The 11,874-nt window shown below is 59.8% G+C and overlaps 1 protein-coding gene across 1 annotated transcript; it reads right to left on the bottom strand.

Moving 5' to 3' along the window:
• Positions 1–585: 585 nt before the first annotated feature.
• Positions 586–4,313, bottom strand: Sbk3 (SH3 domain binding kinase family member 3). Its single transcript, XM_023707983.1, has 4 exons — positions 3,376–4,313; positions 2,827–2,977; positions 2,455–2,657; positions 586–1,832 (listed from the first exon to the last, which is right to left on the bottom strand). Exons 1-4 carry the CDS (start codon positions 3,418–3,420, stop codon positions 1,140–1,142), a joined length of 1,092 nt encoding a protein of 363 aa, XP_023563751.1. The 5' UTR covers positions 3,421–4,313; the 3' UTR covers positions 586–1,139.
• Between the last annotated feature and the right edge of the window lie 7,561 nt (positions 4,314–11,874).

Below are 11,874 nucleotides of genomic sequence, written 5' to 3'. Positions count from 1 at the left end.
TTTGTAGTCTAGGCTGGTACTGGACTTGCAATGATCCTCCTGCCTCAGCCTCCCAAGTGCTGGGATTACAGGCTTGTGCCACCATGCCTGGTCCCCACATTTATTTATTTATTTATTTATTTATTTATTTATTTATTTATTGCGGAACCGGGGATTGAACTCAGGATCCTGCGCTTGCCAGGGAAGCGCTTATTCCACTGAGCCATCTCCCTGGCCCCTGTTCATTTATTTCTGTGGTTCCCAAGGACGGAACACAGGACCTTCTCCTGTGTTCTCCATTTTTTATTTTGAGACAGGGTCTTGAACTTGTGATCCTCCTGCCTCAGCCTACCCAATTGCTGGGATGCTTGGTGCGCACCAGCGCGCCCAGGAGCTCACTTTTCAATCAGGAAACTGTGCTGCAGGACGGCACAGCTTCCAGTGCCCACGTCCATGGGTGTAGCGACCAGAGGACTGGGCGCCCTGGCCCTGTGTTGCAGGTGTGTGGCGAGGCAGAGGTGTGGCGCCCTTGCGCCCTCAGGCAGACAGGAACTGGAACCACAGGTGCTGGCTGGGGACAATCTCCAGCTGGGAACCGCCCGGGGCCGGACTCCAGCCAAGCTGGTACCGGCTGTGGGCTGAGGCCCGCCCCACGCTGCCGGAGACCGCGCAGTCAGTGGAAGCGCAGGTGTGCTGCTGCGACAGGGAAGGACGGTGCGAGGGTGCGCGCTCGCGTCCGTGCTCCTGCGCCCGCGCCCGTGCTCCTGCGCGCTTCGGCCCAGGCTCGCGAATGATTTCCACGCGGTCACTAGAGCCCGGCGATGGGAGAGACCGAGGCGGATCCTGCGGCCCAGTGCGCTGGGGACGCAGGGAGCCGGCCGAGGCTCTAGCGGAAGAGGCACGCACGGTGGGTGCTGGACGCGGCCCACAGTGGAGAGCTGCGTGCCCCGGGGGCAGCACCGCCCTCAGGAGGACACCGCGGTAGGGGGACAGCAGGGCCGCCTGGACCCAGGCTGGGGTGGTCACGGCGCAGCCAGGCCTTGATTACAGGGAGGCCTCCGACGTCCGCGGTGCTCGGTGCTCGGGGAACAGCTGTCTCTCCTTCCAGGTGGCTGTGGGGCTGGGGGAGGGGCGTTTGGCCCGGGGCTCGGCCACCTGTCTCAGTCACCTGGCCAGGGACCTGTGCCCACTTTCCCGCCAGCTCGGCCTTCTTCCTCGTCCTCATCGGTCCCCTCCTCCAAGCTCGACTCCCCCGTATCCCCCTCCTCCCTGTCCTCGAAGACCCTGTTCTCCGAGTCCCCAGGGCCCTCGCCGTTGGCCTCTAAGCCCCAGTCTTCTCCCAGCACCTCCAGGACGGCCAGAGGGGGGCTCCTGGCGTCGGGGTCCAGGTCCAGGAGCCCCTGCAGCAGGGCCAGTGCCGGGGGTGCGAAGCGGTCCCATGGCGCGGGCGGCTGAGGTGGCTGGGGCCTGGTAGTCATCCAGCCAGCAAAGGCCTCGAACTCGGGGTCAGGGGCCAGCGGCACATCCCAGGGGAAGCAGGCGGTGGCGGTGCAGAAGAGCAGCACGCCCAGGCCCCAGGCGTCCACGGCCGGCCGCAAGGGCAGCGTGGCGGGGGGCAGCAGCAGGCAGAGCTCGGGTGGCACAGTGGGCAGTGGGCCGGGGGGCGCACAGGCCGGGCTGCCCTCGGGCCGGGTCAGACCCAGGTCACCCAGGGCCACTCGGCCACAAGCGGGGTCGAAGACCAGCACGTTGTCGGGCTTGAGGTCGGCATGTACCAGGCCCCGGCTGTGGAGGAAGTCCAGCGCCCCGGCCAGCTGGGCTGCCACGCGCTTCACCGTGGGCTCCGGGAGGCCCTGGCGGGGAGGCGAGGTCAGGTCCTGCTGCCCCCTCACCTACCTGTTCGTGATCCCCGGGGACTCCCGCCATTGCAGCCTCCCATGGGGCTCCTGCCTTCCTCCTTCCCTCTCCTTTCTTTTTTCCTTTCTCCTCTCTTCTTTCTCTTCTTCCTCCTTTCCCTTTCCATTTTCTTCCTTTCCTTCTTTCCTGCCTTCCTCCTTTCCTTCCCCTTCCTTCCTTCCATTCCGTCCATCCTTCCTGCCTCCTCTCCCTTTCTCCCTTCCTCCCTTCCTCCTTTCCTCCTTAATCCTAACTCAGAGCCAGCTGCCTGAGCAATACCCCAGCCCCTGATCCTCAGATGCAAGCGGGTGTGGATGCTCATGGCGTCAGGCCTGGCCTGGGCCCTGTCCAGAGGAGCCCCGCTCCTTCCCACAGCTCCTCCCGGGGCCGCCCCTCCAGAGTACCCCCTACCACGTACCCCTCCACCCATGCACAACTCCAGTCCCACCCCTGCAGGCTCCCTTCCCCTAGGCTGGCAGTGGGGGACAACTGGAACATGGGGGCCCTGAGAGGCCACAGTGGCTCAGCTGGCACCACCTCGGCTCAGGGCTGGCCCATGTGGGTCCCACCAAGCCTCACCTTCTCCTGGAGCAACCCGCTGAGGTCACCCCAAGGCGCAAACTCCTGGGCAAAAGCGAAGTGCCGGGGTGTCTGCAGGGGCAGCCCCAGTGTGCGCAGCAGGCCTGGATGTGAGGACACGCAGCGGCCCACGCAGAACTCTCTCAAGAAGGTGGCTTTCAGGACCGAGTCACGGCGGAGGAGCTTGAGGGCCACCGTGGGGCCTGTGTGCCGAAAGGAGTCACGTCGGAACCGCCGCACAACCTCCAGCAGCTGCTGCCTTCTTAGGGCCGCAGGCGCTGCCGTTGGGAAGGGCGGGCCACCCTGTGCTGTGTCAGCCCTGCACCTTCCTGGGCAGCTGGAGGACCCTCCCGGGTGGCTCGGCGCACTTACCCCCGCGGCGAGGCTGGGCCAGGAGCACTCGCCCGTAGGAGCCCGAGCCCAGCTTCCGGAGCAGGCGGTACTGGACCCGCAGGCTGCGCAGCAGGGTCACCTGGGGCGCCGTCAGCTCCACCAAGCGCTGCAGTGTGGTGGCTGTATCTTCCTGGGGGAACAGTGGGATGGGGTCAGTCTGGGGTCCCCAAGGGCAGCGGGGTAGGTGTTACAGCCCTGCTGGAGACGCGCAGGGTGCTGGACACAGGGGTCATTGTCCCCAGAGAGGAGGATGAGTCACAGTGACTCACAGGCTAGGCCACCTGTCTTTGTGTTCAGCAGCCTTGGGGGGTCTCTGTCCCAGAGGTCTTGCCTGTCCCCTCTGTGTGAGGCCATCAGGAGCCTCCAATCCCAGGGATGGCACTTGGCCCACGCTACCCAGTGCCCATATCCCCTACATGCTGCACTGCTCCGGACCCCTCATGGCTTTTCTGGGGTAAGCCTCACTGTGCCCCTGGGTTGCCTCTCTTGCCCCCCACCCCCGGCCCAGGTCCCTCATCCACCTCTCACCTCTGGTTCCCAATCCTCAGGGGTCTCAGGGGCCCTGGGCTCCATCCCTGGCGCAGGGGGCCCTTGAGCAGATGCCCCAGTCCAGGACCCCACGGAGCTACCAGCACCCAGGCCTGGGACCTGGTCCTCACGGCGCCCCGCCTGTCCCCTCTGGGTGTGTCGCCCTCTTCCAGCCCCTGCACGTTCCTTGCTATCTTCTCCCCTCTCTGCCTCCCTTCTGTCCTCTTGGTGCCTGTCCCTGACTCTGTGTGACTTGGTCTCTGTCTCCTTCTCTGCCTCAACCTGGGGTCTCCGAGGGGGCTCTGTCCTGGCCTAGCTCTGTGACCCACACTCTTGCTGTTTTGCCCCACGGTGTCTGGCCCCGGCCACTGCCTCTCGCCCTAGCTGTCCCGTGGGTGCCCTGTGGGCCAGTGTGTCTGTGTCTCTCTCCTCTCTTTGTTCTGGCTGCCGCAGCCTTTGTCCCTCCCTTTCTCTGGGCAGAGGTGTGTGTGACAGCTCAGAGACAGAGACATCCTGTGCCCCACGCCCGCCTCACCCCCCTGAGCCACGGCCCCCTCCTTCCCCTTCCAAACTTAGACCAGCTTGGACTCCGGGCTCTGGTCCCAGGACAGAGGGGACAAGCGGACTGTGAACCCCCAAGGGCCAGGCCTGAGGGCAGGAGAAAGGGGGGAGCCCCATTCACAGCTTTCATGGCTGAGGCTTGGGTTTCGTGCCTTCCCCTTCCTCCAGGGGCTGGGAGCCGCCACGGACGGACACCAGGGACTCCTGGCAAAGCCCTTCTCCTTCTTGCCGAGAACCTGGGCCTGGCCTCCACTCCCAGATCCAGGATCCTGGCCTGGCCTTTTCCTCATGACCTGGGGGCCTGGTCTGGCTTCTGTCCTCAGACCTGGGATTCCTGACCCAGCCTTTTGGGCCAGGGAAATAGCTCAGTGGCTTAAGTGCCTGCCTGGCAAGTGCAAGGTCCTGAGTTCGATCCCTGGTACAAAAAAAAAAAATAGGAAAAAAAAAAAAATCAACTTCCTGACCCAGCCTTTTCTCTTGGACCCAGGGTCCTGGCCCTGCCGCCTCCCTCGAACCTGGGGTCCTGGCCCTGCCTCCTCCCTCAAACCTAGGGTCTTGGCTCGGCTTCCGCCTCATGAGCTGGGGGTCCTGGCCCAGCCCCTCGTATAGCTGGGCCTGTATGTGGGTGGGGCCCTGCCCTCCCAGCTCGGGTTTGGGGTCAGGGCTGTCCCAGTGCATGGATGAGGAAACTGAGGTTCCGACTGGGCAGCGGGGTGGCCACAGCTGGGCAGGGCCCGGCCATGACTCACAGCTTGTTGTCCCGGCTAGAGTTTCCACTACTACTACAGCCTGCTATTAATAAAACCCCAAGGCCGCCGCTCAGCTCGGCTCAGGCCCAGGGAGCACTGGGATGGGGAAGGAAGCTGCCTCATCGCCCTGGCGGGTGCCGCGATTGCTGAGGGTCCCTCGCTTTCTGGCCATCTTCCCTTGCTGTTCTTGTGGTGAGGAAAAAGGGTGCAGGTTACTTGAGGGTGCAGCATGCCGGGGTCTCCGCAGGCGGCAACGCGGGGACCCTTCCAGCAAGGCAGACGTGGAGCCCGGCGCGCCTTCTGCCCTGGGCCCCGGCCCTTTCTTCTCAGAGCTGGACGCTGGGCATAGCACCCCCCCCACGCCGGTGTGGGTACCAAGCCCGCAGTGTCTGCAGGCCTGTCCCCCACACCAAAGGCCACCCAGTCCACCAGCCACCAGTGGCAGCGCTGTGCCATCCCTCTGTCTGTCACCTGTCCACACACTGGGGGACAGAAAGTGCCCCTGGAGGGCCATTTACTGGGGCACGCTCCCTTCTGCCTTCATTCTCTGAAGACTTTGAGCCATTTGCTCACCAATTCATGGGTGGACCCTGAGGTCTGGCGTCCCCCACCAGGGCACCAGGCTGTCCCCAGGGCTTGGGCCAGCAGCCTGCACAGACCCAAAGGTCAGGAGGCAGGACGGCCACCTGGGCCCCGGGGCAGGACACACAGGGCTCCCGAGGCACATTGGTGATCCGGGGAGCTTTGCACCTCCCCATTTAGCAGCGCCACTGCGCGGGGTCACCCGGCGTGACCTCAGCACACACGTGTGGCTGGGAGGTGCCACGCCAGGCCCTCTGGAGGGTTCTGCCCCTTCTGTGACCCATCTTCCCTCTGTCCCTTCCTAGCTGAGCGGAGGCCCACGGACCAGGGTCCCCCTGCCTCTGGACCTCAGTCCTCCCGGAAAAAGGAGGGTGATGACCGCTTGTACCAGAGCGCCTCTGTGGAAGGTGCTCTGGAAGTTCTGCAACAGGCAGGATCCAGCCTGAACAAATCATGTCTAATATATCGCTGGTGGCTCATGCCTGTAATCCTCAGGAGGCTGAGGCAGGAGGGTCTCCTTGAGTTTGAGGCCACCCTAGGCCGCATAGTGAGGTAGGAAGCCATTCTGAGCTTTCCTCACACCAATGTGAATACTCATGGACCACATGTGCATGTATACTGCCCTACAGATATTCCATGATGTAGGCGTGTGTAGCTTATGCGGGCTGTGGTAACGTGTACGATGTCTAGGTCATATACTATGTTTCGGGTACATTTAATACAAGAACATATAGGGAACGAGGTCATAAAATTAATGTAGAGCTGAGGCTATAGCTCAGTGGCGGGAGCTTTTGTAGCATGTGTGAGGCTCTGGGTTTGATCTGCAGCACCTCATAAATATTTTGTTCATAGGTTCTTTGGTAGTGCAATAAAGAGAGAGGAAAGGTAAACGAAGCCTTTATTAATGCCAAAGACAGGAACGAGGGCGGATGGGGCAGACAGAGCCTCTAGCTGAGACAAAGAATGTGGCGGCTTTTATGGGCTTCCCCTGGGGTGGGCTTGAGGGGATGTTTAGAAACACCCAAGGAGCTGAGTGGGCTCTGCCCTGTGGTGGCGGGAAGGGTGAAAGGATACCGCTCCCTGGGCTGCGCTGGAGAGGCAGGGGTCATGGTCTCTGGGAAGATGAGCTGCTCTTTTAAGGGCTTCCAACACATTAGATGGCCGCTATAATGATGCGGCGGTTCACACTAGGGCCAGAGCCTATCATGTGTGCACTTCAGAAATCGTGCAGTTGACTGGGTGCAATCCCTGGTATTGCAATAAATAAATAAATAAATAAATAAATAAAATTGTTAAAAGGGAGATAGCTCAGTAGGATAAGTACCTGCCTGGCAAAGCGCAGGGTCCTGGGTTCAATCCCTGGTATTGCAAAATAAATAAATAGAAATCATGCAGTTGACAACCTGCCCATCACCCTTCTCATCTGTGAACCAAAGAAGAAAGCAGAGGGGCTGTGTCCCGGGGTGAGCTGCTCTGTCTGGAGAGAGCTTATAAAGCAGTAAGTGTAGACCTTGTCTCTGCTGCTGTGGGTGGCTCATGTCTAATCCCAGCCCTCTGGGAGGCTGAGGCAGGAGGATCGCAAGTGCCCAGCTTAGTCAGTTTAGCAGTTCACTCTCACAAAATCAAAACAGAACGGGTTGGCGCACCAGGGCTGTGGTTTGGGGGCACAGTGCCTGCCTGGGAAATACAAGGCCCTGACTTTGATTCCCGTACCAAAAAAAAAAAAAAAAAAAAAAAAGTGGGGTGGGACGTGGCTCAGTGGCAGCCCTGGGCTCCATCGGGACGGCAAGCCCTCACGGACACCCACTTCTGGGAGCTGCCCTGGGAAGTAACTGTCCAGGACTATCGAAGCCCCAGGGCAGTGCTCCCAGAAGTCACCTCATCCCAGGAGGCATTGGTTGTGTTTTGATTCAGAAACCCTTCCTGCCCCATAGGTGTCAGACCTCACTCCTGGAGGATCGCCTTGCAGGCCTATAAATAGCGTGCATGCGTGACCTTCCGGGCTTGCTTTGACCTTCAGCTGCTGGCTGCAGGGTGTTTGTCATCCCTTTCCTGTGAGAGGGTCAGTGTCCCTGCAGGCTCTGCTTTCCCAGTGGCTCAGGTTTCCCCAAGGTGAGCTCTAGAGCCACCAGGACAGCCACGCATCCAGAGGGGACTGGGGAGGGGCAGAAGGTGGAAGACCAGCTTGTTTCCGTGCTCCTGCGGTAGGCCGGGGAGACGGCTCAGTGGAACGAGCACTTGCTTGGCAAGCGCAAGGGCCTGAGCTCAATCCCTGGTTCCGCAAAAAAAACCCCAAAACATATGGTTCTGGGATGGAAGTAGGACCTTCATGCTGAGCTGTACGCCTAAAATTTTTATTTATGTATTTTTTTTATTTTGAGACGGGGTCTTTCTAAATCACTAAGTTGCCCAGGCTGGGTCCCAACTTTGGGAGGTAGATCTGGTTTCTTTTATGAGAGAGGGTCTCGCTATGCAATTCAGGCTGGCCTTGAGCTTACTTTGTAGCTCAGGCTGGCCTCAAACTCAGCGATCCTCCTGCCTCAGCCTCCCGAGTGCTGGGATGACAGGTGTGCCCCACCACAACTGGTCCAATTGGCTTATTTATTCATTGTCATAGATCTTTCCAGACCCTGAAACAGACCCCGTGCCTCATCCAACACAGCCGCTGGCGACAGTGGGTTTTTCTAAACTGAGAAAGATGTAAGTGTAAAATGAACTCTGTGGATGTGAGAAAGAAAGTAGAGCTCAAAGCCTACTTTGAGCTTGGAGGACTTGTACATCGAAGGCTAACTTTCCTGACTGATTTACTCTGAGGCAGATTTTTTTTTTCTTTTCCTGGTACTGGGGATCAAACCCAGGACCTTGCACTTGCCAGGGAAGTACTTGTGCCACTGGGCTCCCATCCCAGCCCTGAGGCAGGGTCTTGCAGCCCAGGCTGTCCGCAAACTCAAGGCCCTCCTGCCTCAGGCTCCCCAGTAGCTGGACGACAGGTGAGCTGCCTCCTGGCTTTTGACAGCCTTGTGGACACACTTTCCATCTTGTTACTTGTGGATATTGTTTGTTTATTTATTTAATTGATTTATTTTTTTGGTGGAACCAGGGATTGAACTCAGGCCCTTGGGCTTGCCAGGGAAGCCCTTATTCCACTGAGCCATCTCCCCGGCCCCCTTGTGGATTTTAAATTTGGAAATTTGCCTACTCCTTATGTCCATCTGCAGCCCTCAAATCAGGGACCACGCGTGTCATACCCAGGGAGGATGCAGAACTGGCCACACCTGCCATCCCAGCACGCTGGGAGGCTGAGGCAGGAGGATCGCAAGTCTAAGCCCAGCCCGGGCAACTTAGTGACTGAGTAAGCATCCATCTCAAAATAAAATTAAATAAATGAATGAACTATAGAAGTAACAGCATGTAGCTTACCATCAGCATATGCAATTAGAATCTGTCAATTAAAAGTAAATAGGAACCTGTCACCATGGTGCTGGCATGGCTGTCAGTCACCAGCGCTTGATGGCCAGACTGTTTGCCTGCTGGGGCTGTGGCACCCACAGCCCGTGAGGGCTCTGAGCTCTGTGGGGCAGGTGTCTTTGGCAGGGGGTTCAGTGTCCTGGAATCAGCAGAGAGTTTTTTAAGATTTTTTTTTCGAGACAGGGTCTCACCTGCTTAAGCAAAGCAGTCAGGCTCAGGATGCTGTGGTTTGATCCCCAGATCCTCACGCCTTACCAGACCTGCCCTGAAGGCATCATGAGGCTCAAAAAAAAAAAAAAAAATTGAAAATCTATGTCAACTTTGGCCAGGGAGATGGCTCAGCAGAATAAGCACTTGCCTGGCAAACACAAGGCGGGGAGGGAGAGAAAGACAGAGACAGGCTCACTCTGTGGCCCAGGCTGGCCTCAAACTCCCAAGATTCTCCTGCCTCAGCCTCCCAAGTGCTGGGGTGACAGGTGTATGCTGCCATCTCTGTAGCTAGCTAGCCCTTGGGATGTTTGGGGTGTCGGGCTCAGCTCCTGGGCAAGGCCACACACCCCGATTGGAGTCTTCAGCAATCCTGTCCTCTTTCCCCCGGTCTGATTTGATGTCCTTGGAAACTGCTTTAAAGTGTTGCTTGGGCGAGCTCAGGCACCGCCCGAAGGGCGCCTGTCCTGAGGGTTACTTTCACCCTGTTCTGCTTTACTTTCATAAAGATAAAACAATGAGCCTGGTGTGGTGGTGCACACTTGTAAACCCGGCACCAAGGAGGCCGGGGCAGGAGGTTGGCGGGTCTGACCTCAGCCTGGGCAACTTAGCGCTTGGAAAAACCTTGTCTGAGTTGGGAGAAGCGTCGGGGATGGGGCGGTGCGAGTCTGGAGGCGCCACGCTGAGTCCAGCCTGCCCTCCTGCCCCCGGCGGCCGCCCCTCCATAGCGCGTGGTGCCCTCGGAGTAAAGCTGGTCGGGGGCGCTGGCACCCGCCGAGTCTCCTCCTCGGGCGTGCGTGCGCGGAGCCCGCGGAGGGCCGAGGCTGCCCCTGCGAGGGCGCTGCAAATCCGGGGCGACCACCAGCGCCTGCGGCCGCTTCCTGAGCTCTGGGTCCCCCGGCCGCCGCTAAGCCTCGGCTCCGGGAGGCTGTGCCCGTCATCAGCCGGGCCTCGAGGTCGAGGAAAGAGCCCGCAGGCCGGTCTCCTGCCGCGCCCGGCCCGCCGAGGTCCTGGTGGCTGGGACCCGCGGGCGGGCCTCTGCTCTCGGCACCGCTGCCCACCGACCCAGGGAGCCTGAGGCACATCCAGGGAACGGGCGGGGAACGTCATGCCACCCCGCACCGCGGCAGGCTGGGGCAGGAGCATGCACGTTCGAGTTTTACCTGGGCATTTGGGGAAGACCCTGCCTCAAAATTTAAAGTGTTTCTTAAATCTTCATTTCCAAAATGTAAAGTTTTATACGTAATCATGTTTCACATGTCTTTTTTGGGAGGGGGTACTGGGAATGGAACTCAGGACCTTGCTCTTGTCAGGCAGGCGCTGTGCCCCTGAGCTATATTCCTAGCCCTCATGTATAATAGTGATAACAATTATTATTATTACTTTAATGTATTTGGTTGTTACAGGGTCTCACTACACAGCAGCTCCGACTGGTAATGACCCTCCTGCTTTCAGCCTCCCCAGCGCTGGGATTCCAGGCGTGCGCCACTAAGCCCAGACTCGGGCCAGCTCACCCTGCCCTGGGGCCGGGGCTGGCACTGCATGGGGTGCAGGGGATCAAAGCAGGTCCCTGTGTTTGCCTAAGCTTGCCTAAACAGGCGCTTTAGTCCATTGAGCTATCTTGCCGGCCCCTATGATTTGTTTTTTTGAGACAGGGGCTTGCTATGTAGTTCAGGCTGACCTTGAACTCACTGTTGAGTCCAGGCTGGCCTCAACTTGTTAGGATCCTCCTGCCTCAGCCTCCCAAGTTCTGCGATTACAGGCCTGCTTGCCCATGCCTGGTGCTATGTGAGCTTGTGGTACCTGGGCTGGGAGTCCTGCAAGGCTAAAATCCAGGTATAGGCGTGGCTGTGTACTGCCTGGGCCTGGGCTGGGCCGGCTATAGGTGGGGCTGTGTCTTGTGTGGGGCTGGGCTAGGCCCTGCAGGGAGCTGTGTTCCCTTGTGGGCGTGGCCATGTCCTTGTGGGCGGGGCCATGTCCTTGTGGGCGTGGCCATGTCCTTGTAGGCGGGCCCTTTCCGCAGGTCTGGCTTGGACTGCTTAGTTTCAGAGCTGCTTGCCTCTGCTGCACTTGGTACCTTATGCTTTCTCACTCCCTGTGTGGGGCTGCTGCAGCTCCAGCAAGAGCCTGTTGCTTTTAGGGTTTGCCTGATTAGGCGAGGCCCACCAGGTCTTCTTCCTGTCCTAAAGTCAGCTGATTTGGAATTTTAACCACCTACTACACTGGCCCTCACAGCTTCACCCCGGAAAGCTTCAGATGGGAAAACGGAGTGTCCTCATAGATTTCTCTGCTGACCACAGGGATGAACTGGGGGGTGGGGGAGGACAAGTGAAGGCTCCTAGAGGCTCACGGGGGGCGGGCCGCGGGGAGGGGGGCATCCTGCGAAGAGAGCTGTCCATTGCAGGGGAGCCGCCGGCTCGGAGATCGCAGTGAGCGCAGGGAGCGTGCTTTGCTGTGTGCAGACACCAGCGACGGCTCAGAGGTGAGACGCCCGCCCGGCGCGGCCGGCGGCTCCCCTCCCTCCCTCCGCCCGGCCGCGGCCCTGGGCACCGCCCGGCTGGCTCAGCCGCCTTGCTCTCCCTTGACCCCGAGAGCGGGCAGAGGCGTCTGTCTGCTCAGGAGCCGCAAACACTCCTCCTGGAGGGCAGTCGGCTCCAGGCACGGGCGGGACAGGCGGAGATAAGAGGCCCCGGCTCTGCCAGGCTGGAATCTGGCCGCGCTCCTCTGGGGAGAGTGGGGCGCCCTGCATCGTGACCCTCAGGCGCGGCTCTAAGGGCTCGGCATGGGCTCTCATGCCACGTGGAAGGGGGCACACACACACCTGTGACCCCAGCGCTCTGGGGGGCCGAGGCAGGAGGATCCCAAGCTCATGCCAGACTAGGCCATTTAGCAACTTGGAGAGACCTCAGCACAAGTGCCTGCCTGGCAAGCA

This window comes from Octodon degus, unplaced genomic scaffold (genome assembly GCF_000260255.1).
Source record: "Octodon degus isolate 3935 unplaced genomic scaffold, OctDeg1.0 scaffold00320, whole genome shotgun sequence".
Classification (NCBI taxonomy): Eukaryota; Metazoa; Chordata; class Mammalia; order Rodentia; family Octodontidae; genus Octodon; species Octodon degus.
This window is presented reverse-complemented; position numbering and strand designations above follow the sequence as displayed.

Excerpts from the sequence above, each read along its gene's own strand:
- Sbk3 (XM_023707983.1), bottom strand. The coding sequence starts at position 3,420 with ATGGAGCCCAGGGCCCCTGAGACCCCTGAGGATTGGGAACCAGAG. Across the intron at positions 2,978-3,375 it reads CTGAGGATTGGGAACCAGAG|GAAGATACAGCCACCACACT; the intron begins GTGAGAGGTGGA and ends CTGTTCCCCCAG. Across the intron at positions 2,658-2,826 it reads GGCCCAGCCTCGCCGCGGGG|GCCCCACGGTGGCCCTCAAG; the intron begins GTAAGTGCGCCG and ends TTCGGCACACAG.